Here is a 25,765-nt window from a genome sequence, read left to right as displayed (position 1 = left end):
AATTGGGTTATTTTTATTCTGCTCCTTATCAGGCTAAAATATGAACAATGGTGACTTTTGGATTATCTACAGGCTCTGAACGACACCGCATCGTTTTTGCCTCTATCCCCATTTCAAATACCACCCTTGAAACTATAATGAGGCTGTTAAAACAAGCTACATTTTGCAGAAACAAACCTTTAAAATTTTGCACAGCACATACACGCGCACACAAATTATATTCAATGGGCGACTCCATTTTTAAATGCTGACTTCTCGAAATCTTTTTCCCAGAGCTAACTATATAAATAAAGACTGTCAGAAAATGAGAACAAAAATAAACATCTAAGAGGCAGAAAAAATTCTCTGCTTCTTTCTGTATGTTCTCTTTCTTCATGCTCCCTACTTTTTCATCTCTCGTCTTCCATTCTGAGTATTTTACCTCCCAGATTCAGAGCTACATTAGAACAAATATGCCGTTATTCTTGACTTTGTGTTTAATTTTCCGCACTTCTCTTAAGAATACATTTTCTAAAGGTATATCTTCATCCTCCTAAACTATGGATATTTATCTTCACAATACCCACTCTGTGTGACCAATATTGGCCTAACTGAGTTTACCTACAGCGAGTGCTTACGTGCAAAAAGTCGACTGAAAATTTGGAGAAAAATGGCGTTGAGTAAAATCAAAGGTTTGGAAAACTGAAGTGGAAGACTAGTTGCTCACAGTCCATAAAGGCTTATACAGGGAAAAGAAAATCCAAAACAAATGAGCCTCTGATGTAGCTGACAGAGATAGAAGCTGAACTAAGACAAATCCAGACTAGAAATCAAACTAATATTTAACCCTGGAGGTCATTAGCACACGAAGCAAATTATTACTCAGGAGTTTGGGTTCTCTCCGCAGCATTTGAAGTGCTTTCAATGAAGATGGATACCCTTTTTTGCAAAAATATGCTTTTATCCACACAAAATTTAGAAGAGAAGTACTATGGCACATAGAGAAGTACTATGGCACATACTACATAATAAATTGGACGACCTGATAATAATCTCTCCTGGCCTTCTAATCTATCAATTTTAGAGAACAAAACCTGGCTACTGATTACTAAAACTGAAGTTATCGCTAATATTTAACACATTAAAAGTACCCAACAACTAACAAAGGACACGGAGAACACTTCCATTGTCATTCACTTGTACAGATTTAAGGCACCTTTCTACACTGACTGCTCATTTTGAAATTTTGGTTGTAAATCTACCCCAAATCAGCACCTACGACTTCAATCTACTCCAGTTTTGGCGAGAGGATGCTCAGGTTAGAGTCCTAAATTTGAACACCGTTCCCTATACCTTGTTGAATCCAAACCAACCGTGACAGATTTCCAACCAGCAAGGCGTGGATACGCCTCTGCGCACTAATAGCCTGAAAAGATTTCTTCTGATCAAAATCGCGAAAAGAAGCCACAGGGACGCAAGCACATATACACCGCTGGCTGCGTGCTCCAACGCCTGAGGTTCTTGATTCCAAGTCACAGCCTAAATTTCATGTAACTAATCACCTGTCTGAAAATCTTACAAGTAGTAATTGATCCTCATTTGCAGAAAGAGCAGGATTAGTTACAACATTAAGCAGTAGCTCTTAATTTTAGTCAGTCTCCTGCACGACCCAAATACGATAAGCCTACTCTGGTGGGCTAAACTGAAGGAAAAGCTGTAAAATGAGGAAAAAGTGCTCCTTTTGAATGGCTAAATACAGAAGAACTGGCCAATACACTGAAGCCAGCAACACTAATGGGTATTTTGAGGGTTATTTTAATTTCATTTCTCTAGAGCACCACGCAGACTCACTGCCAGATCTGGACCAGTTAACTGCAGGCTCTCACTGGAGAGGGCAGTCGTGGCCCACAGCTACACATTCCCTCCACCCTCCACGGATGGCACCCCACGGTCCGCCAGCTCAGCCCACCGACCCAGCTCACCCCTCTTCTGCTCCAACCAGACCAGCAGACGGGCTGCGGGCACAGCCTGCCTGGGCTCGGGCTGGTGTAAGGCGACTGAGGACCTGTCCTGCTGGCCACTGAACCGCGGAGCATCTCCAGGCCCCTGCCTTTGCCAGCGGAGAAACACATTCCCCTCGGTTAAAGCCCGGGTGCCCCGAAAAGCCCTCTGCAAGCATCCTTCTCAGTGACCACTGGCCCAGTCTGTGGTGGTTTAGACAAATAATTTTCTACAGCTAAGCTGCGCAGCAGGTGCCTCTCCACCTCTTTTGGGGACAAAGACCGCATGGAGACATGATACCAAAGCAGCCCTTATGAGAGGACAGAAAAGTATCTTTACTGACAGAAGGAGTGTGCTAATTTCCTCCGCTGACCTCAATCAATCTAAACAAAGGCTCTTAGCACAGCAAAACACATCAGGACTGGATGATGGGAGAACCAACTTCCCAAAGATACCGCTCCTCATCACAGTCTAAGTCTCTTCGAATGTAACTGCATTTTCAGTAACATTTTCACAGTTTCTACGTAAAACAAAGACCACAACTATAGCACAGAATACGCAGTTTTGGGCATTCCAGGTAAACTAGAGGTTTTGGGAGACTCAGATAGCTAAGTAGCCACTTCTAAAAAATAAAAAAAAAAATTAATTATAGGAAAACTGTTCACTTAAAAAGGATTTAGCAGGTCAGTGAGGGCTAGGAAAGATAACGATCTGTGTTAATCTGCTTCAGAAAATACATACTTGGCCTCAACATAGATTTAGTTTTACTTTACTGTTAATTAGGGTAGATCAATGTATATATGACTATCACAAAACCACACATTAATAGCAAAAAAAGCTATTCTAATAATTAACAGATCACTGATCCTACTTGTGCTAAAATACTTAGGTAATCCAAAAGCTTCAACGTCTAAATATTCTGCTTAACAGTCAGAGAAATTTACAGAAACAATACTTTGATGAAGCAGCATTGCAACACTACTGGGATTGCACTGCAGTTCAGAGATAACCCTGAAACAACTGGGTAGGGAAAAATCTATATAACCTACGTTATTAATGACTGCTGACTAACCTCTGCTTATCTTCACTACCTTAAAGATGACAATGAAATTTTCAACTCTGCTCAGGCTTCATTATCTGAAGTGTAGACCACATAACTTAAAAGGGTTCTGATGATATTTTCAACCTGTCACATTAAAATAAAACAGAAAATTTCTGACATTATAGATCACCTAGAAAAAGGATCATTGCTTTGTTCACACAGTGAAATGTGAAGTCTAATATTTATACTGCATGCAATGACCAGAGAATGTATTTGCTTAATTTTCCATTCAAATATTACAGATAAGAGAGAAGATAACAAATCCCTCAGAACAGAAAGGAAAAAAGAGCACTAAGAGCATGTACGTAACATACTGAAGAAAGGAGTCACGTTTCCTTCTCCCCAGGAAAGAATTTCCATGGTGTATCGCACGTGCCACACAGCAGATGCCACAGCAGCTCTCGTGACGCCGTACCATGCCATGGCATGAGCGTCTCGACACAGTCCAGGCAGAGCTGACCAGAGAGCGCACACGGGGACACTGAAGTCCACGGACACCAGCACAGCTACCAAAATTCACAGCAGGTGGTGGGAAACACCCTTCAACTTGAACAACTTGCTGCTATATTCCCACCTATCGCTTGCTTAATTCTAATTTTTCATTCCATTTTCCACACCCTTCCTTTAGCCAAAAAAAAATATTTTATGATTTAAAGTGTATCGTTTAAGCCGAAGTCAAAGCTGTTCTTTCTTCTTAGAATATAACCAGTTGTTTAATGCTCTATAACACTTTAAAGTGGCCAAATGTAGCAGCATGTTCATTTCAAACTGAATTTAGAAAAATTAAAACTTTTTTTTTTTTTTTGGTGGGCAAGGTGTTAAAGAAAACAATATGTCTTATAAACATACAGTAGCTGTAATTTAATTACTTCTTCTGCTCCTGTCTATTTTAAAGAATGTTTCAGATTTTTTTTTTTCCAAATAAAAAATAACCTACTATCAATCTAGGAAAGGGTTTTTTTTTTTTCTCTTTGAAGGAATAAAATTCACAGAATCACAGAATGTTAGGGGTTGGAAGGGATCTCAAAAGATCATCTAGTCCAACCTATCTGTATTCAGAATATGAATACAAATTTGTACACAAGTGATTCTAAATGCCACTGGCTTCCCGTTTTCAATGCTGCTATTTTTCCCAGAGAATGTATCCACGGATTAATGACCCTTTCATGTGATCTGGAAATGCCAAAGAATAACACCTCAGGGAAAATACTGTTTTCACTTGAGTTAAAATAATCATTTTTGCCACAGAAAGCAAGCATGAAATCCTAAAATCACTGAGGATGCCACCCAGAAAATCTATATACCTGGGGAAAAAAAAAAAAAAAGTAGAGATCTAATAACTGTTCAGAAAAAATTAATTTCAAACTAAAGCGATGGTAAAATTAATGAATCTCACAGATTAATAAACTGCTCCTTTGGCAGCATTTATTGAGACACATTTGTACATGTTTCACCATTTTTCTCTTGTTTTTTATTAATTACAGCTACTTGGAATCGCTGCTCACCAGGGGACCCATCAGCCGTCCGAGCCCTGCGGGGGGCTGTCCCTGCACAGGACCTGGGCTGCAACCCTCCACGTTCTCCTGCAGCCTCAACCCTGCACGTTCTCCTGCACCTGCAGTCCTGCACATTGTCCTGCAGCCTTGACCCTCCACGTTCTCCTGCACCTGCAGTCCTGCACGTTCTCCTGCAGCCGCAACCCTGCACGTTCTCCTGCAGCCTTGACCCTGAACATTCTCCTGCAGCCTCAACCCTGCACGTTCTCCTGCAGCCGCAACCCTCCACGTTCTCCTGCAGCCTCAACCCTGCACGTTCTCCTGCAGCCTCCACCCTGCACGTTCTCCTGCAGCCTCCACCCTGCACGTCCTCCTGCACCTGCAGTCCTGCACATTCTCCTCCAGCTGCAACCCTGCATATTCTCCTAGAGCCGCAACCCTGCTCGTTTTCCTGCAGCCTCAACCCTCCATGTTCTCCTGCAGCCTCCACCCTGCACATCCTCCTGCAGCCAACCTGCAGGCATTCCTCACCCCAGCCACGCAGCCGCCGGCGGCCTTCCCAGGAGCATCTCTCCTTCCCCCTCCAGCCCTGCCCGAGAAAGACACCCTGGTGCTGACGTGCCAGCGTGCGCTTCGGAGCGGCACCGCTCGCTGCCCTGTGCCGTCTCTCGATCCTTCCCCCTTTTCTCTCCTCCAAAGGAGAGTCCGACACCAGATTCCAACACTCACCCAACTCTTCTGGCGTGCTTTCCTCTCCCGGCCGCCTGTAGACAGCGGTGTCGATTCCTGCATTCAATTATTTGGGGATCCGGAAAAAACCCCACAACAGTGATTTTCTAAATTTCTAGCCCGCTTTTTTAATTGCTTTTAGAAATATGGCTGGATGTCAGGCCATAAGAGAGAATACTGCAGGGATTCTTAGCTTTTGACATTTTTAATTGCCTCTGCTTTGGTTATTACACAACAGATATTTTCGTCATCAAAATATAATGTATCTTTGTAAAATCCTTTAAAATATGATTTCAAACCAATGAATGCCATTTTCTATTTGCCTTTAATTTCCTCTCAATAGTAAGTTCATCGGAGTGTAACAATTAATTAACTTAATTAAGCTAACTTAATTATGTTCTTTCATAGGTCAATATGTAGAGCTACTCAGATTAATAGCAGAGCTTGTAAAGTTAATCTTCTTGTATAATGCAAATGATGCCAAGTCGTGTATTAAATACCTTCCTGAGTAACAGATGATATAGGACTGAATGTACTCGAAAAAAGGGCAGAGACTGTGAAAAGGTTAAATAAAGAAAAATGTCTTGGATTTGTGGAAATTTTCAACAGACCTAATTCATTTTTGAAATTAATAATGTTCTTCTAAGAGAAGCCCTCATTCCATGAGGCCATTTACAGCTTAAATACACATAAATAAATTTTGACTTCAAAAAAATGACAGCATTTTCCAGCCATCTTGCGACCTTTATGTTTTGTTATTAAGAAGATTACATAAAACAGTCATGTGAACAGATTAGACGGAAAATATGAATTCCTAACTCCGGAGCGCTTCCACGCTTACTGTATTACCCAGTTTATTTTACAAAGGAATCACTTCAGTAGTCAAAGGTATTATGTTCTCCTCTCTGTTCATTATGAATTCACTTTTAACACAGTTAGACTAAGGTTTTTTAGGCATATGGCTTAGCACTTTCGCTATGAAATATTAATGGGAACCACCGTGATCATCATAATTACTTGCAGAAGCATAAAAAGTAAAATCAAACAAATCTCCTGAGTGCCAAATGGTCTGAACAGGTGACTCAACTCCTCTGTATTGATAAACGAGTCTGAGGGCTGGAACCCATGCTCTGACCCGAGGAGCTGGATTATGGGCCAAACCACCACATTTCAGCCAAGTCATCAAATTTCGGTCTTCTCTACAACGAACCTGACTTAAGTCCAGAACACATTCTGAATGCCTAGCAATTCCAGATCTGTGATCTGTTGAGGCTCTTCGTGGCCGCTTAAAGAAAACAAAGAGGGGTGCAATGAATATTCTGTGAGGCGCTTTGAACAGGGGTGCAAAGGAAAAGGCTCCGAATGTGAGAACACCACCATCGCTCCGAGGTTTTAAAACCAGGATAAAGTACTACCACACGCACCAGCGGGATCAATCCCGTGTCAGCTAGGGGTTGGAGGGCACAGATGACATAACACGTTGTCTTCTCTTCGTTAAGGTATGCCCCGTAACATGCCTGTGCTGGTGCACCAAATGAGTATCCCGACCTCAGCACAGCAGCACGTTCAGAGGGCAAATCAACCTCTGTTCCAAAACCACAGTCCTACAACTTCTGGCATAAAGGAGGGTTATTTATCTATGGTACAGAATAACTAGTAAATTATCACCTAATAATTTTTCATCAGAAAACAGTCTGCTAGGTCCGTACTGCATGGAAATTTCCAATGACTTTTCTGAGCAGGAAAGCTCTTCAGCAGATAAACAAAAGAATTTAGTGTTCAAGAGTAAATACGCAGTCCAACCCACCCTCTGTTGGGTATCTGTATTTTTGTTCAATTAACAGTGTGTCAGGAGGAACAACATATTTATAGCAACAACAGTGTCCCACAATTCTTCTGTTAAATGAGTTCAAGCTAGCAGGTACGCAGAAGGGAGGGAAAATATTGCTAGGCCTCTGCAGTTTAGAAAAGAATGCACAGCCTTTTCACCAGCACAAGCATAAACCCCTTGCATTTACACACGCAGACAGACACACAAATGTATATTTTCTCTAATATTTTCTTGTGTTCTCTAAGGGTGCAAGTCATCCTTCTACTTCTTGCCAACGCTTATTCTACACGACGATTGAGTTATTTTCTCAAATGAAAGATATCGGTGATGGAAAGCCAGTTATTTAACAGATGGAGAAAACACCACGTGAGCATTATTACAAGCTTTGCCATGGAATTACTTTTTATTCAGTTCTTTCAGTATGTTACATCATACTTTGTTTAAAAAGTAAACATCTCAGTGTAATAAAATAGCATAAGGATGGATTGGATCCTCTGCTGATGAAGTTTATAGCTTTGGGTTTTTTTTTTAAAAAAAAATCTGGTTTCGTACTAGAAGAGGCAATGGGACTTGTTCGGAAAGGTTTTATCCAGAGACCAAGGCAGGAAGAGACCTCAAGAAACAAATGACAGTGTCAGCTGCCAACTCTGTTCATAAAAACTAAGAAACATTCCCTTTGCTTGTAGCTGAAACAATGCAGATGGCTCCCCCAGATTTTCCAAGAACAAGGCAATGATTTTAACACCGAACTCTATCATCCTCTTAAGCTGCTTGCACCATACTTATGACTGACGGCAGATGGCTTAAGTGTGGGACACGTCTCCTCCTATAAAACAAAACACTCTCCCTCAGCTGAGCATTACTGATGGAAGAAAGTCTGTGCTTTATCCAGAGGAACTGCAAGCACTGAACGTCTGACGGTTCAGGAACAGATCAATGGGTACCCATCTCCACCTTTCTTTAGTTGAGAATCACAATGCTTTGCACAGCTTTTCTAGTTTTAACACAGCACATACGCTATTCACATTCACACGCTACCACCATGCCATTCATCTTTTACCCTAAAATGCTCCGGAACATATACACACTTTTTTTGTGGGGGAAAGCAGGGGGTTGGTTAATTCTTTTTCTTACCCAAGAGAGAGCACGGCACAGCATTTCATCTGTACCTCTGCTGCTCTGGCCATGCAGCCGTTCAGAAAGAACAGCTCTGTTAGCCCCTGGGCCCACACTATTAAACGCGATTAATTGATTTGCCACAGGAATGGCAAAGAAAATTAATACACATAACTCATGGATTTCTATTTGACTTCTAATTAAAGAAGAGGATATGCCTCTTACGGGACTCAGGTTGAAGGGCACTACCAAAACTAGTCTCTTTTTACTTAGATAACAAACTGCTGACACCATCACTGCAGCACATTAAAGTGCTGCTTAGGAGAAACGGTGTCGAGACCCAGCCCACCCACCTTGCTCTTTAGCCACCACATGAAAAAGGGAAAGCAAAACTCCTTTAGAAACAAACCTTTACTTTCTTCAACGTACTGTACATTCGTCTAAAATCCTGCATTTATTAAATATACTGCAACTGCCAGATGCACAATGGAAGCAGCCACAGAAAACACAGTAAGGGTCATGCAATCTAATTCATCAGCCTTTCAGTTTTATCAAACCATTACAGCGTTATCCAAGCAAGTCTATTCATACATTTAAAACATTTTAAAAGCTCTGAATCCTAAGTAATCCACACGTCCAGAGAATTTTCTTTCATCAGTTCATGGTAAAGACTGTGTGGTATCAGAGACACAATTCAATGTATTGACCCAAGGCACGCTAACAATAGCGCAGATCTGAATTTCGAAATGGTTGTGGGGACAAAATTCCTGTTTTAAGCATTACCGTTGGAGGAAAACCACACAAACTACGTAATTCAGTAAAACATTCTACAAAAAGCAGTGTCATTCTACAGTTTCCTAAAAAACTGCTAATGAGATGACACTGAAATTAGGATGGCACACATCTGCCCCCTTTCAAATGCATCAACTTTTGCTTTCAATTCCACTTTGCAGTTCCACTTCTTAAAAAAAAAAGTAAATTTTATATATATATATATATATATATATATATATATATACACACAATATTAACTTATCAATCACATAGGAAACTTCCTTATTGTAGTATGGCTACTAATTAAAATCATTCAAGAATTCAAATCTATACAACCTAAATTTTATTGAGGACCGCACAGCTTTTAAAAACACAGAATAAGGGATCGCTTGAACTTTAAACACCGTTCGGTTATTTCCTAACCCACGGTGTTTCTGCATCTGCAACGCACCAGTGAACTCCCACGCTTTCCTGAATCCTTCACGGGTACAAAAATTTCACAGGTATCTAAATCTAAACACCGGACACGCTAATTACATCTGCGGCGGCTTTTGTCATGTGCCCCATGGCTGGACGCTGTCCCTGTCCCACGCAGAGTTAAATCTGATTTTGGAGCATGAAAAGAGGCTGGGTAGAAGGGAGGCAGGGGGTGGAGAAGCTGCTGCCCTGCTCTCCTGTTGAGTAGAACTCAACATTCAACCATGGTTTCGACTAGGAGGAACGACTGGACAAGCCAAACAAAGCCTCATCTGAGTGATCAAATGCCAAAGTTAATACCAACGACACAAGTAACGGAGTGTGAGATTCAGGCTGGCCTATCTAAGAGGAAAATAAATTGTGAGCAGGTAAAAACTACAGTTTATACAAATTAATGTGGCAATTCATGGGATTTTCCTTATTTTCTCCTACTAGAAATTGCTCTCTCCTCACGTTTGCAAGCCCCAGACTCTTTTTGAACACCACTTTCCACATCCTTCTCAATTCTGCTCCGTCTTCCTGAAATCCTTTGTTAGCCATTCTGCCTTCTTTAATCTTTTCTCCTATTTCTCTTTTCCATGGCTGCATTTGAGCTTTACCTTAACACCTGCCTTCTCACCGATACTGATGGGTCGAATTCAGATGAGACATAAATTATTACACAAATAATTCATCACTTAGCAGCTGTAGTTAATTCCAATTATTAACTCATTAAGCAGATACTGACAGAATAGCAAGGAGTGATGTACCAGGTGACTTCAAATAAAATGAGAAATAAAGAAGGCATTAGCTGAAGTAAAGCTCTGCCAACACTTGTTTTGTTTCGTTTTGTTAAAGACCTGCTTTTTAGGGCGCAATTCTCAGACGCTTGTGTACTGTGCTGACTTACCCAGGCGTAACTTAGATGGGCTGTTTCATGGTGGGTTCTGAATTTGGAAATTCACCATACTGGTGCTCCCCTCTCAAGGTTCCCTGCAAATCCAACCGCAAAACTCTTTCTGACTCACCTCTCTCTGTTTTTATATGAACTGCTGTAAATATGATTGGAGACAGTCTCATTCCCTTATAAAACACAGGTAACCTTTTATCACCCCACATTCAGTAAAACAGCTTCAACGTACACTATAACTGAGGTATTCAGTAAAATTCAAAAGGTGTATTTCCATCTGTCCGTTCTCTGAAGTCTCCTCTCCCCTCCAGTTTAGCTGTTTATATTCCACAAAGGCAACACCTGTATACCCATCATCCTCACGGTTGCCTTTTACTAACTAACCATGTTTCATTCCTCTTTCTGCAGCACTTCTCCTCTGTTTGTATTTTTAAATACCATCGGTGCTCTCAATTTTCATTTCTCCAGTGGAGTGAGGTAAGTTGGCAAAGCTGAGATTCAAGAGGCAGAACCCATGGCCCTCCATAGACTAGAGGTCCCGTTGTTACTCAAGAATATATACAAAAGAATTACTACAAGTTGGTATTACTTCACCCTCAGGACTGCTTAGATGTGGTAACCTGACTTTCTATCTTAGGATATGCGGTGATACTCCAAAATAAGGGAAGTACCTATTCGGTCTTAATCCAGAAGACACTCTTAAGAATTCTCCTGGCCCTGTACTGCAGACTTCCCTCTTCTTCAGGCAAAGTGACAAGACTATCAGAGGAAAGGAGAAATTCAAGAAGGTCTTTGATAATTATCTAAAGGCTGCACTAAAGAACTAATAAATGGCACTGTATTTCCTACGGCTAATATTTCATATTCTCCTTTCCTGGGAAGATTCTAGTCAAAAGAACTCTGAAAAGCAGGAAAGACTAGCCTTTATATTGCCTAGTACTTGGAACATCTTTAATAGTAACGACTAAGCTGTCTGAGGAAGCCAAGACTAATAAAGTTAAGGCTATTCCAAAGGAAGGACTTCCTCCTCGCAGGAAGGGTTAATTTAAGGATAATAAGGGTTCTCTGCCACCATAAAATGAGGTTGTGAGTCTGAATTCTGCAGACAACCTCTCCTCCAGCTATGGTGTACTCTGACAGGCACGCACTGCCAGGACAGAAAAAAACCCCAGGTCATTGGCTACGTTATGGAACTACCTTACAAGGCAGCACCTTTTCTTAGAACAATGGGGAGTATGGACTTAAGGTCATACTACATCACTAGCACTGGAAAACAAGGGCACAAAAAAAGGCACCACATTAGCAGGCGTCTCTCCTCTGCATAACCCAGCAGTGAGTCGTATTTAAAGTCAGTGAAGGATGACAAATGCTTTACATCTACCTATACACCTATGTACAGATTCTACTTCTGACTCTTTAGTGTCATAAAGCTTAATTTGCCAGAATCTAATGGGACTCCTCTTACTGTCGTGGCATGAAAGAGGAACAAGAAAAAATATTTTCCCAATCACTGATAATAAGAAACTATTAAAAATGTAGGAGACGAATATGCTTGGCTTATAGGTACCATTAATCAAGGTTCTGAGATTTACCTTGGTCTTGCATGTTGTTGGAACGGGAGGGTAAGATTGAGCTTTACCTTTAAAAAGTCTCTGCTATGAGTAAAACATGAAAAACAGAGGCAAACGTGTATCCATCAACAGTTCATCTCGGAAAAGAATAGACACAGAATGTCCTACCTCTTCTGGACGTTTCTGTGCCACCGATACCAGCTCTTCAGAGCTACTTCTTGAGGTAGAGGGTACCACACTACCTGGGGCCTCTGAGACCACCTCATTTGACGGCTCGGAGTCCTGAGGGCAACAGAGACAAATAGACCCCTCAGCAGCGTGTTGACGTGGCACGCCAAGAAAATGAGACTTTTCAGAGGAACTGTGCTCTAAGCACGGACAAAGAAATCAAAAATACTTGCGGTCTAAAACTCTACTCTTTTTACCCTGGGCAACTTCTTTTACCCCAGTGGCAAAAGCATCTGTCATATGTTTTCTCTTAAAACAGTAACGCTTTTTTCACAAAAGCATTCATTATAAGACTCATGAAACAGCTACACAGCATTTCAGAATTTCAAGGTTCCGAATAAGCATGCTTGTTTTGCCCATACCTACCCCTGCTCCTGAACTGCAAGGATGGGAATATTACGTTTCATCCCTTTATTCAAAACAGAGGTCTCTGAAAACCAGCTGGGACCACGTTAGAACAACACCCCCCCACCCCCACCCCCCAAAATGTGTTTTACCAATGACTGCAAACCAATACAGCACACAACCTGGTAAAGCTAGAGAAGTTAGTAGAGTTGTCCGTCTATTAGTAACTTTATAGTAAAATAGAGAAAATAATAATTCTTAAGCAGTTTACATTTTATTTTCCAAATTACCTTGATTTTGCAACGCAACATGACTAGATCAGTCAAAAAAAGCCCCACTTTAATACCGACACTGCTTCACACAGTGGTTTTGATAACTGTAGAGATCGAGATATTTTACTACAGAGAAAAAACCCCATTAATCGGTACTACCTCTACTGTGCTTGTTGTAACGCTCATTACAGAAGATACTTTAGATGTCATCGCTTAGCAAGCAGAATATGTGCTTTTGATATATCACTTTCTCTCTACAGTCATTAATTGCAAGGAAATCAAGATTATACTTTTGGAAACTGCAAGCTGCAAAGCTCATTAATAAGTTTTTCAACATAACAACCTCTAGAAAATAGATTAAAATTTCATAACGGTAATAGCACTTGCCGTTTAGCCCAATGTACACTCGACTGCTGGAAGGGAAAAAGTGAACGCTGTGGTCCAGCAACCGTTACTGAATCACATGGAGAATCACAGGTAAGACCAGATATTGTAAAAGAATTAATACATGGAGGGGGCTGCTGGAGGCTAGAAAGTTGGGCCGGGGCGGGGGGCATATCTCTATTTCATACACCTTTTCAGGTGAATCCCTTTAAGATCGCTTCTGGGCTTGAATATTTCAAATAAAGCTTGTTGCACCACCTCTCTGGGACTTAGAAAAAGGACATCCTGGCCCATGCTCTGGCTTACCACCTTATGTTTAAGGTTCAGTGTGAGGAAGACATTTCAGAAAAAAGAAACAGCTTCCAGCGAAGACTAAAGAATACCATCAATTAAAATGTTAACAATGAAGCCCAACTGCCATTGCAATGAACTGTCTTATGGGCACAAGCACCAGATCTGTGGAACAAAAGGAAAAATGAGACACCTTGGTAGAGCTACCATGCAGAATAATTCCATGACAGGAATGATAAAACACTATTCTTCAGCTTTCTCAGTTCCTTAAAAGAATACCAACACCATGGCTAAACACAGGGAACCACAAGGAGAAACATCTCTAGCATTCTGATAACAAAAGTCGGATTTTCCTCTACCGACTGTCTGAAAGCCCCATGCTCTAGATGCCATCGCAACAAACTTTGTATTGTGCTGGTCCTGACGGCTCGCTGTTTTCCCCAGCAGAACTGGACTTGCACAGGCAAGCGCCCTCTCTCTCTCAAAGGCCTCCTCAGTTGGGTTCCCAGTAAACTATGATGATGGGACTATCTCCTCTTGTCGACCCCATTAGCCACAGACTGACTCCGAGTACTGACCAGGACTGTTTGGTTTGCTCCTTGAGAACTGGAAAGGGAAACCATCGCCATCAGCTCAGTATGTTCCCCCGCATCTGCTGGAAGAAAATGATGTACTTGGCTGAATTCTTTGGTGAATTCAGTGATTTCTCTCCTTGAATTCTGCCTGTCTTTTGTGTCTGAACAAACTCTTAATCCGTCGCTATCACCCGTGGCCAGATAACGGTAGCAACATTTTTTTTGTCTCTTATTTTTGAAAGTATTCAACGATGGTTTTCAAAAATGGTCTGAGCAACTGCAACTTGGCAAACGTACATTCCTGTCCCATTCCTCTTGCCTCAACAGGACCAGCACGTCATGGATTCTCCCATCAAGTCTCAAATATCTTCTTTCCAAGCAGCTTGGCCATCCTTCTCAATAGTTTCCTTAAGAACCAGCTAGCTAATATAATACTTCCATTTCAAGGAGATGGATGGAAATCGAGTTTACTACGTTATTCAGGCACCAGGCCGAGAAAATGCATTTCCCTTTCCAATTACACCGGTTTTATTCTCTCCTGTCACACGGCTGTCGCTTCTTAGGAAAACTGTACAGAGCCTGAACATACCTAAGAAAGGCAACCTACGCTGCTGTGAACTAGTTCGGCGACACGTGAAGTCCAGCTTTCAGAAATCAACATACTCGGTAAGTGGAATGAGCTCCTTTCATGTCAGGTCCAAGGATAAAAACGCTGCAAGGTGCAAGGGAGAACTTTCATGAAGCGTGTTATGAGCACACGGCCAAACCAGCAATAGTTCTGGTAGCAAATCCTGGTACCTTCACTTGTACTCAGCGAATAAAACTACCCGAAAAAGTATCAGCGCTGTTTATTCTTATAAAGAAAAGCAAAAAATCTATAATACCTCTGACCTGAACCAATGTTTTTATTGAAGAAGTGTTAACAGGAAAAATATGTTTCGAAAATAATTAAGTTAGTTTATTGTCCTTCCTAATTATCATCTATATCATATTAGACTGGACTGACTTTGCGAAAAGTCACTTCTTTCTTTTTTCAAAACCTTGTACAATAAAAACCATGAACGTGGCACTTCTCACTGATCTGTGAGCCTCAACTCTCGCAGTGCTGGATATGACCGTTCCTGGACACGTAACCTACACAACCAGTAATCTGGCTCACACCTTTCCTACTGCTTGAGCTCTTCGCATTTCGTATATTTTAATTATTATATTTTAATGTTTTTAATATTATATTTTCCAACCTACATACAAAAGCTCATGTATCTGCATTTTCAATTTGGACAGATGAAGTCATAGCTTTCTAACGAATCACAGTATTTAATTATTTTAATTAATAAATTCTTTATCAAAACAGAAGGGCAACACAAACAAGTAAATTCAGAATACTCAGTGATCACATTTTTCCCGTAAAATGCTGATTTTGATCAAAACTCCCCAGAACGTGATCCTTACGAAACCTCGAGGAGGAAACATGAAATATGTAGGCATTCTACTGAGACTGTGCTAGACAGCCCTGCTTGGAACTACGTCTCTTGTCATGACCTAAACGTTCACGCAGTTTAAGATACCACAACAGCATTGGCTTGAAGCAATCACCGTTCTGGGAAAAAAACAATTTTTTAATTTTTTTTTGAATTACATGTTGACACAAATACATAATAGATTAGATATTCTAGTCCAGGGATGGAACTTGCTTGGTAGTCTTGGCACCAGACTGGTGTCTGGGCAGCAGACACCAAAGCAGAGCTGGTTAAATCCTGAGTCTTGGACCTTCAGCATTTTTATTATTTTTTATTAAAATTCAGGTCAGCAGAGATGGAAGGTGACAATGCCTGGTAGGAGGTGAGAGATCAAAGGTGCACCCAGCTGCAGCACCTCCCTCATTCAGTTCTTTTCTCCCCTTCACCCCATTTGGCCTATTTGCTACTTGCATCTCGAGTAAGAGACCTAAACAGTGTGCTTTCAGTTTTCTCCTTTCCTGTGCAGAGTATCCCCGACACGGGACACTGAAGTGTCTATAGTGCCTACAGAGCAGATGGGGGTTTCACTTGGGAGCTACACGAAAGTGAGAGATTTCAGAGGCAAATATTTACGTTATGCTGATGGTGTGGCTTCATTTGAGGACTTGACTATTTTTCCTTTTTATTTCTTAAAAACCAGACCATTAAATACAAGATCATAGACAGGTACGTATTGTACATGTATATACAGACATGGGTATTCACAGGGAATGTTCACAGTGAACACCGTGGCAACAAAATACTGCCATTGTTTACCAATCCATGCTACCGTTAGCACACATGCTGACTCACACGACACACAAACGCTACACAGCTTCTGACCCTGAAGGAAACGAAGAGCTAAGGCACACAAAAAAAAGCACGCATCAAATACTTTGCTAGAAAGCATAAGAAGTTGCATTTGAAACAAGAGGATGGAAAAATAGTGTCCTACAATGGTATTTATACCAGCCAAGCATCTGCTGTTTTTTCTGCCATTGCTTCTTTAAACCAAAACTAAAAAAAGAATTGAAACAAATCAACCCACAAACCCTGTATAGATGATTTCAAGCTGACAGGTTTAAATATATTATGTTAACTCTGCATCAGTTTTCATACATCATCCTTTACCTTGGTCCAGTTGAAAATTAGACAAGCCATAAATTAGCTTTAAACAAGTTTTGAACCAGCCTGGAACTAGTTTTCAAATTAAAGAGCCGTCAGTATATTACATGGTACTGTCATTTTATTACCCCAATCAATTCTGTGTGGCCTGAGGTAGAAAGAAAATGGATGCTGTCTTCATTTGCAAAGGGTTTATCTCTCACACCAGGCTCTGAAAACATGACTGCAGTAATGAATGGGAAGGCAAAGTTACTAACAAAGACTTTTAACGGTAGCAAAGTAGAAATGTTTGTCCCCCTTTAGACCTGCAAAAGGGAATTTAAAAAAAGCCCTTTCTGAAACACGAAACCAGCTTCTTAAGGCTGAAGGAGTGTGGGGAGAAACGAGCACGTGCCTATGGAAGCGCTGAAGCACTCGTCGCCTCCCAGACCTCGTTGTCCGTGCTGCCCAGGAAAAGGTGCCTCCCTGGCCCAAAGCAGAGCATCCCTCCAGCACCCAATCCCCGGCTCCTGCCCCTCGTATTCTCTCATCCACCCCAGAGGCACACTTTGAAAGTATTCACAGCCTCTTAGCTGGAATTTGGGGAAATCTAGAGAAGACAGGGTACCTGTAGTCCTCCAGAGCTCACAGGTGGCCAAAGGAAACCCCCAGGAGAAGTTTCTCTCGGTCTGCTCCCATGGGAGATCAACCACTTTGCCATCCCCAGGATTCTGCCCCGCGTTAGTTCATCAGGTAAGAACATGGGCTTTAAACTTTTAAGTCACGCTCCACCGCTGTACAATTTCCCTTCCTCTTTCTTGTCACTCTCCTTGTGCTGATTTTATTCAACATCCGACAATCTCCTCTCTCCCTCTGCCCTCCCCAACGAGAGGAGATGCAGCCTTTAACGTGGATGTGCCAACCTCCTACGCTGCCAGGCACAGGGGCAACGCCGTTTGTCCTGGGCTATCTCATCTCTTTCTTGAGAAGGAGACGGTGACTTCTGTGTTTATACACTGTCAGCACAACGGGGTCTCATTCTCAGGTGACTCTGAAACAACCTCGGTTCAGGTAATAAACCTTAACCTAGCTCTAAACCCTCTGCCTTCTTTTAAAGACAGAAACAAAAAGAAAAACCTCTCTGTTTTCCAAATATAGAAACCTAATTACATTCTTCAGCCTCACACTGTGGTTTTTTCTTCAAGCACACTGCACACTACGAAGGAACTAATAAAGTTCCAAGACGTTTCCAACAAATACCCATCTGTTTCAATTTATTATCCCTCTATCTTGCCCTAAACTACAGCACTGATAAAGCAGCTTACGTCTTTGAAATCTACATTTCCAAGTGTCAAAGGGTGAATTCCCACTTTTACGGTTGTTTTAAAGTGAGGATGCTACTATTGCTACTATTTTACTACAAGTGTTTGAACATGTATGAAAGGAAACAGGGCCACGTGTTTTCTCTGGATGCCTCCTCCACATGGAAAAATATTAATTTACATCTATTTAAAACTAGATAGAGCACTCTCAAAATAATGTTTCCCATATTTATTCCTCCAACTTTATCACACGCAAATAACCACAGCAAACAGGAGAACACTTTACCATTTGAAGGGATTATCACTCACCAACCTCTGGAATCTGAATTAGTTTCCCCTTTTGAACTCCCCTATTTCCTACGTTTCCGTTACTCAGTGTACTAATCCTACCTCTCCTTGGACTGAATTCTCCACCTTTCAAAACAAACACTCCCCTTCTCATCATTCATTATTTCCCAACATTCAAAAGCTGTTCTTTTACCTACCCTCTCAACGGCTGCTTTTTTCAGACCCCAGAATTCTCTGAACTGTATTCAAAATCAACTCTTAAAACACTGTAATTAATAAAACCACATTAGAATACAAAAACTGGAGTTAAACTTCAAAATATGGATTCACCACATTGATTTCACCTTGTGTGTGTAACGCAAAGGGATACAACTTTCCTGTTACCGTCACGGATTAATGCCATTGATCACAGGATGGCTGAAATTATTGGTGAAAAGTTCTGTATGAACATGAAGGAGAAATCTTTAGAATTCCTTCAATAAAGGGAAAAAGCCCCTATCTATCCTTTTTGTGCTACACCTTCTATGTCTTGCATAATTTCGTAATTATCTGGTGCACCAGAGCAACAAATTTTACACGAAAATCCTTTTGCAGGATATTAACATACGGGCAAGACTATGCCATTATCACTGCACATAAAACTAACTCAACACTTTTCCCTTTTGTTTGTCCACCCCGCTTTCTTCCTATATATTGCCCTGCTATTTTTTCTTAGTATGAATTCGGCTACGGGCATATACTATAGCTTACAAAGTTATTTTTGTCCTAACTGTATATTTTATGGAGATTTAAAAGTTATTTTATGGAGTTCTGAAAGCTCTTCGAGACAATACAAACATAACTTATTACTGCCGGACCAGCATATTTCTTTTTCCCTGTTTTGCTCTGATCTCTTCGATCCTTCCCCCGCCGCCCCATCTAAAAAAAACCACAATAAACAACAAAATGGAAGTTGCAAAACAGATTCTCCAACACATCACAAGCATCCACGGCCGCAGTGGGTGTGATGATTATTGTGTAGCTGCGTGTGCGTCACGGATCGCTGCAAGTGTTGACTTGAACCTATTTGGAGAATGACACGGGCACCTTACCCCTAACGTTTAAAACAAGACTTTCTGACCAAGGGAGGTACAAAGCCACCTGCTACTGGGTGTGGAAGGTGCTGCAGCCACGATTGCTCCATGAGTAAGGCTGCATTTGGGGCTGCAGCTGGTTGTGTCCTTAAGCATTCACAGAGTCTCTCCAAGACTAGTTAACTCCATCAGCATCTCTTTCCAAATCACGCTCAAATCGCCCCAAACTTTCCACGCTCTCGGGTTGCTGAGGCAGTGACGACTCCGGAGTAAAGTACGGCAGCAAACTCCCTTCCAGCCCTCAGGGTCGAGCTGCACATTTGCACAATTCATGGCCGAAGTAGTTGGCTTCACTCCACTTTAGCAGCTTGGGAGAAAGCGCACACAAAATTCGCTCACAATACTTGGCTAATAACTTGAACTAGAAGATTGAGCACTTCAGAAGATCTCTGCTCCAAAAAGCAGCTGCTTTATTCTAACAAAAATAGAATGTAGCTCCAAAAAGGCTTTCTTTCAAGCACACAATCTTCAGATATTATGCATCAGCATGCAGAGTGTGTCTGTCAGATGTTGGAACAAAGCTTTAAATTGTAATGTCTAACTTAATTCTCAAGACAGGGTCAGCACATTCATAGTTGGTTTTATTTTTTTCCCTTTTGAGAAGTCCTTTAAGTAATATTTATTTAGCTCCTTACATCTTCATCAGCACTGATTCTTGCTTTCCAACTCCTTGAAGTCCAGATTTTCCCAACATAATGCAAAACAGAGCGATATTAAAATGTGTGAGCACCAAAAGCATCACAAAATCATCAAAGGCTACTTATTAAATCAAGACTGGTTTTCATCTCTTCCCCACTTCCGGAGGTTTTTTTCCAGTAACAAGATGAAATAAAGAAAGGGATTGCACAGTACATCATTTTTTGCACTCCAAGTTTATTACCGAAGTTTTACAGGTCCCTGAACTTTCCTTACGTGGCACCCACTTCTCTGCCTGTGCTTCAGAGGTTTTCTGTAACCACTTCACCCTGCTCCGGGGGAAGATCTCTGTGTGCCCTCTACCACCTTCTTTCCACTTGCCTGTTCCTTAATTCACCCCATTCTCCCCTACAGGGGTTTCTGTGTATTTCTCCAAGTGGAATCTTCTCATTCTTAGGAATGTGTGTTCGCTCGCATTTCCCCTTCTATGCCCACGGTGCTACTTGCACTCCCATTATTTTTTCCCATCCTGCTTTTCTCTCTCTCTCCCTTCTTAAAAAGTGCCATCCTCTATTTTCAGGGCACAAAAATTTAAGTTTGACTCAAGGCTATAAAAATATCTTGAAAGAATGAACCTATCTATAGAAAAGCGTCCTGTAAAACTGTTTCTTATATCCTCCTTTTCAGATCTAACATCTGAACGTGCCAAATTAAAAAACCTCTTGGACAGCCCTTGAGAAGCTTCAAACCAATGTTAGGAACACTGGTTTGTGGGTGTCCCTGACTATTCATTCACACTAGTCACTAGAGTAACTAAAGAAAATTTCCATGTAACTTTATATTATTAAATAGAGATACATACTCTTACTAATATAAGGTAGTCAGCTAAAACATAAGGACGTTTTGTTATGTCAAACTGAGCTGGGCTGACAATGGGCTGTTTGCTAAAAAGGGAAGGCGCAGCCCGTTTGACAGAGTTTCAGACGTGACATGAATCAGCCATCCTTTGCTGAGCCCACAGGAACGGGAAGGTCACAGCTCGCACTGCTGTTACAAAGCATCCTCAGAAAGGCCTGGAAATTCTTTGTTCTTCCCTAATTAAGAACATTGTAAATGACACTTGAAGTGGGCTACTGGAAAGGTGGGGAGGGACCGTTTATCAGGGAGGGCAGTGACAGGACGAGGGGTAACGATTTCAGACTGAAAGAGGGGAGATTGAGATGAGATCTTGGGAAGAAATCCTTCCCTGTGAGGGCGGTGAGGCGCTGGCCCAGGCTGCCCAGAGCAGCTGTGGCTGCCCCCTCCCTGGCAGGGCTCAAGGCCAGGCTGGATGGGGCTGGGAGCAACCTGGTCTGGTGGGAGGTGTCCCTGCCCAGGGCAGGGGGGTGGGACTGGAGGGTCTTTAAGGTCCCTTCCCACCCAAACTGTTCTGTGATACATGGTGCTAAATTCACTAAATGTCAACTTCACTGCCTTGTTTTAGGAGGCATGAATAGTTTCCCTGCGGTCTGGGTTTTTTTGAAGATTACATCTACCAGAGAAAATCCCTTTTTACGTTTCTCATCTCATAGCAGAAAACGCACACCAAGTCCCTTACTCTCAAATACAGTTGCTTAACAACACTGTAGCCCAGATTCTTTCTGCTAAAAGCATATGCACCCAGTGCTTCCACAAACACACAAATGATCAAATTTGACCCCCTAACAGTCTACACCCCTGTATTCATTTTTAGGCTTTCAACCTTGAGACTACCAACACGTGAATTCCACAAATTCTCTTACCAAAACAGGAATGAAATAACTTTTGTAGTCGATGAAACTAACCCACAAATGTACCTTTGACACAGCAGAGGGGATTTAACCGTCGCTTCACCCCAGCAGCTACCGCGGTGCAGCAGGGACAGTCGGAGCGGCGGATCAGCCAGGCACACGTGTCACGGACACCACTGGTCGGGTCACAGGGCCGGCGTGCCCGCCAGCAGCCACCACGCGTCCTCAGCTTCAGCGTCCCGCGGCAGCCACCCAGTCCGCGCCCTCCTGAGACCAGTCCGCGAAGCGAGCCAAAGCGTGGCAACTGGTGGCAACGGGGTGGCTCCTTTCAAAACTGCACTCCTGATCTTAACCGGAATGCTAGAACAAATACACGCTAAGATACCTCAGATTAAGGTCCATGAAAACGAGCATACTGGCATGTAGAGCCACTGAAGTCCATCACAGGAAATGTTCAAAATAACAGGGTTTGTTTAAATACCGGCTTTATTCAGAACTCAGCAGTGTTACCCTGGATCCCTCCTCCTGAGAGGCACTACCGTGAAAGTTCTCTAACAACTTCCCCTCCCCCCTTTTCAAATTAAAACAAAAAAAGGAAAAAAAAAGGAAAAAAAAAAAGGGAAAAAAAGGAAAAAAAAAGGGGAAAAAAAAGGAAAAAAAAAGGGAAAAAAAAAAGGAAAAAAAAGGAAAAAAAAAGAAAAAAAAAGGAAAAAAAAGGGGAAAAAAGAAAAAAAAAGGAAAAAAAGGAAAAAAAAGGAAAAAAAAAAAAAGAAAAAAAAAAAAAGAGACAGACATACTCAGTGCCTTACTTTCAGACAGTGGCTTGATTGCTGCCCTAAATTACTGGGTAGACATATTCAACCACCACAACCAATTCACTTCCCTCTTTTTTAGGGTTCAAAACCGTGTTTCCCAAGGGACTGCTGAAGCACCTTATTATTCTTTACCTGAAGCAGGTCGCTTTGCACGGAAGAATGAGTCACTGGGTAAAATGATGCATTGTATATTAAGCAGGGTACCTGAGAAAGGGTACAAATGGTCTTCTGAATAGTCTACTATTTTATATCAAGGAGCTTTTCAGTCCCTGGCTATGCTGTACCCAGACAGCACACAGACAACAATAGATCTATAGGTCACTCCAGCGAGGGAATTAATAACAGATTAATAAATCAAATCTCCCAAATCTCAACGGTTTTGTATTTTCTCATGGTTCCCTTTCATACGCAAGATTCTTGAAGCTATCCTTACAGGAATACACACACCTGACAATAACCTTCACAAAGTTTCTTGCCACCAGCAATTTAAAAAAAAAAAGGTATCTAGAACATAATTTTGCTCTGAAGTTCCTCTGCCTTCTGAAATACTTTCAACTTATGACAAGCAGTGGAGACATTAGGCTCTAGAAGAAAACAGCAGGACAAACCGCATATTCATTTAATACACCACATACTTGCAAATATCAGTACCTGATATGTATCCTCATTTATTGCACAGGATGGGTTACACAGTCAATATTCATTATGTCAATGACTGAATCAATCTGCTGACGCCCTTCTACTTCCAAAAATAAATACGTGATTAACGCACTCCAAGTACACTTGTGTGTATCTTCCAGAAATACTGAGTTATCTTGCTATTTCCTTTTTGACACTTCTTTTCTTTGGCTATTTATACCACATCTAAAAGGATACCATCTGCCCTTCAGTCTTCATGAGATTAGTAGCTACGAGAAATCTCGGCATCTACCGATTCCAAGGCTTTCCATACGTGACATCTTTTTGGTACTGTTTGACGCAGCTGAAATACACTTAAGACTTTTCGAACGTGCCCAAAGGTGTTTCAAACCACTGAACCAGTTAATAATTTCCAACCGTTACGAATGACACATTTACTAAAAAACCTAAGATAAACTTAATTTGCTGCCAGAGTTTAACAATGCACTATTCGTTTTAAAGGTTTTGTCAAAATCTTTTCAAAAGCCATCTTAAAATTCCACATAATCTCCGTGCTCTTTCTTGGTCGAGCTGACTGGAATGCCTTTACAGTTCCATTCCCCCACAAGCTATTTGCTGAGCCAATTTGAAGAAGAAGGAACTTTTCTGCTACAGAATGCTGAAATCCAAGCGCCGAGACACTCCTTTGCACAGAAGGCGGCTGACACAGCACAAATCGGCGATGCCCAGCTGCCTTCTGCAAAGTGTGATTAAATGTGGCCGGCACTAAGAGAATCTCTGCTCGAGAACGGCGCCTAAACCTCGCTACCCCTATCGAACTCGACGATGGAAAGCAAATCTCGACCCTCCTCAATTCATTACTTGCTTAGCGCTTCACAAAAATGGCACTTCCTTTGGTTTGTTCCCCGCTTTCCTTTCTCTCTCCTGGTTTAACACGATTAGATGTTGCCCAGGCAGCACGAGTCGTTTATGCCGGTGAGTGACACATTACTTCAAGTGACATATATGGCTGCAGTCCTTTGAAAGGCTTTAAAATAAAACCAACCTTGAGAGTAAACACGAGCAGGTAATTAGGCAACTACGATAACGTGTTCAGATCTTACCCAGGGGCTAACGATTAAAGATCTAATTCTTCTTCCGTCATATAGAATACAATTACAGGGGATGTGATGAGTTAATGCGCAGGGTAATAAAGTCAGAGTAGTGAGGAATTAAGATAAATAATTCTTCTTTAATTACACACCCTCTAGTTCTACACAAAACATAAGGCAAGAAATATATTTCTAGGTAAAGAAATCTGTCTCAGGAATTTGGTACAAACTACTTTGCAAAACTAGAGCGGAGCGGGATGCCACCAGACTCCAGACGCCCCTTTGCACCTCTCAGGAGTCCCTTTGTTTATGCCACTGCAAAGCGCACACGATTTTCAGGTGAGTCTTCAATTCTTCATGCGTTTTCAAATTAGAAAAGATTATGCACAATGGATAGGATTTTTAATACTGCCCTCCTGGCAGCTTGTATCATCTCAGCCAAGAATTTAATCAAGGCTCGAAAGGTTAAAAATTCAAGAATCAGTTGTAAACTTTTCATTCAGACGCTTTCAAAACCAACATGTGTTCTACTAATGAAGTAAATAACAATCAAAATTGCCAATAGGGCCGGGAATAGAAAGCAGCCAATTGCAATTTATTGGTAAATTTGTTTATGACCCCACCGTCAGCGTGACCCCCTAATTATCCACCCTCGAAAGGCTCATTAACCTAGGAAGCAGGAGGACAACGGGGCTGATGAAGCAGACCTGAGCGCGTCTCGGTGGTGTAAGCCGTGATGCTCTGGCAGCTACAATTCGGTGACTTTCACACATGGATCTTCCTTTGGCGACTTGGCTTAAAAAGGGATGTAAACCGGAGAAAAACTACTATCTCCACCGTCTTTTACACCGCAAAACAGCCTCTTCAACACGTAACGTTCACTGTCGTGATGCTGCTCCACACTGCAAACGTCTAGAAATTTCCAAAGCACGGGAAAGCCTCCCGTTCTCCAAGGAGCAAGCGCTCCCCTGCCTTTCCTTCAGACCACTCCTTCAGCCTTCTCGCATCCTTGGAGAGGGCGCGTGGCTGCACACCAAAGAGGAGGCATCAAAGCTCCCAGGTGCTGCTCAGGGCCGGAGGAGCGCTCTCGTGGGTTTTATCCCCTCACGCTGCGTGAGCACACCCCCAGGCTCGGCGGCTTTACCTCCAACCCGACGCTAGCTGCTTTTGGGAGTTCTCCCAGTGGCCGACAGGTCCCAGCAGAGATGCCTTAATGGAGGCTGTAAATTCATCTTGCCGTGGCTTAGGAAGTGTAAGTCGGAGCTCAGCAGAAGAGCGATTTCCCAGAGAAACCGTAACTGAAAGCAGGTTTGGGCAGAAGCATAAGCTAACGAAGGGAAGGAGGAGCAGTGGCGTCTCTAACAGCCGCCCAGAGAGATCTGCCTGCCTTCACCACTACCCTGGAGCAG

At 41.9% G+C, this 25,765-nt stretch overlaps 1 protein-coding gene across 1 annotated transcript in view; it reads right to left on the bottom strand.

Moving 5' to 3' along the window:
- Nucleotides 1–4,507: 4,507 nt before the first annotated feature.
- PHF14 (PHD finger protein 14) overlaps nucleotides 4,508–25,765 on the bottom strand; it is a 144,667-nt gene continuing 123,409 nt past the window's right edge. Inside the window, exons 17-19 of the mRNA XM_086468151.1 lie at nucleotides 12,134–12,247; nucleotides 6,325–6,592; nucleotides 4,508–5,364 (exon numbers count right to left, since the gene is read on the bottom strand). Of these exons, the coding sequence (XP_086324277.1) occupies nucleotides 4,508–5,364; nucleotides 6,325–6,592; nucleotides 12,134–12,247 (1,239 nt within the window). The remainder of the gene's footprint in view (nucleotides 5,365–6,324; nucleotides 6,593–12,133; nucleotides 12,248–25,765) is intronic.

This window comes from Leptosomus discolor, chromosome 7 (assembly GCF_034619465.1).
Source record: "Leptosomus discolor isolate bLepDis1 chromosome 7, bLepDis1.hap2, whole genome shotgun sequence".
In the NCBI taxonomy this organism is placed as follows: Eukaryota; Metazoa; Chordata; class Aves; order Leptosomiformes; family Leptosomidae; genus Leptosomus; species Leptosomus discolor.
Note: the sequence above shows the minus strand (reverse complement) of the source record. Positions and strands in the feature narration are given on the sequence as shown.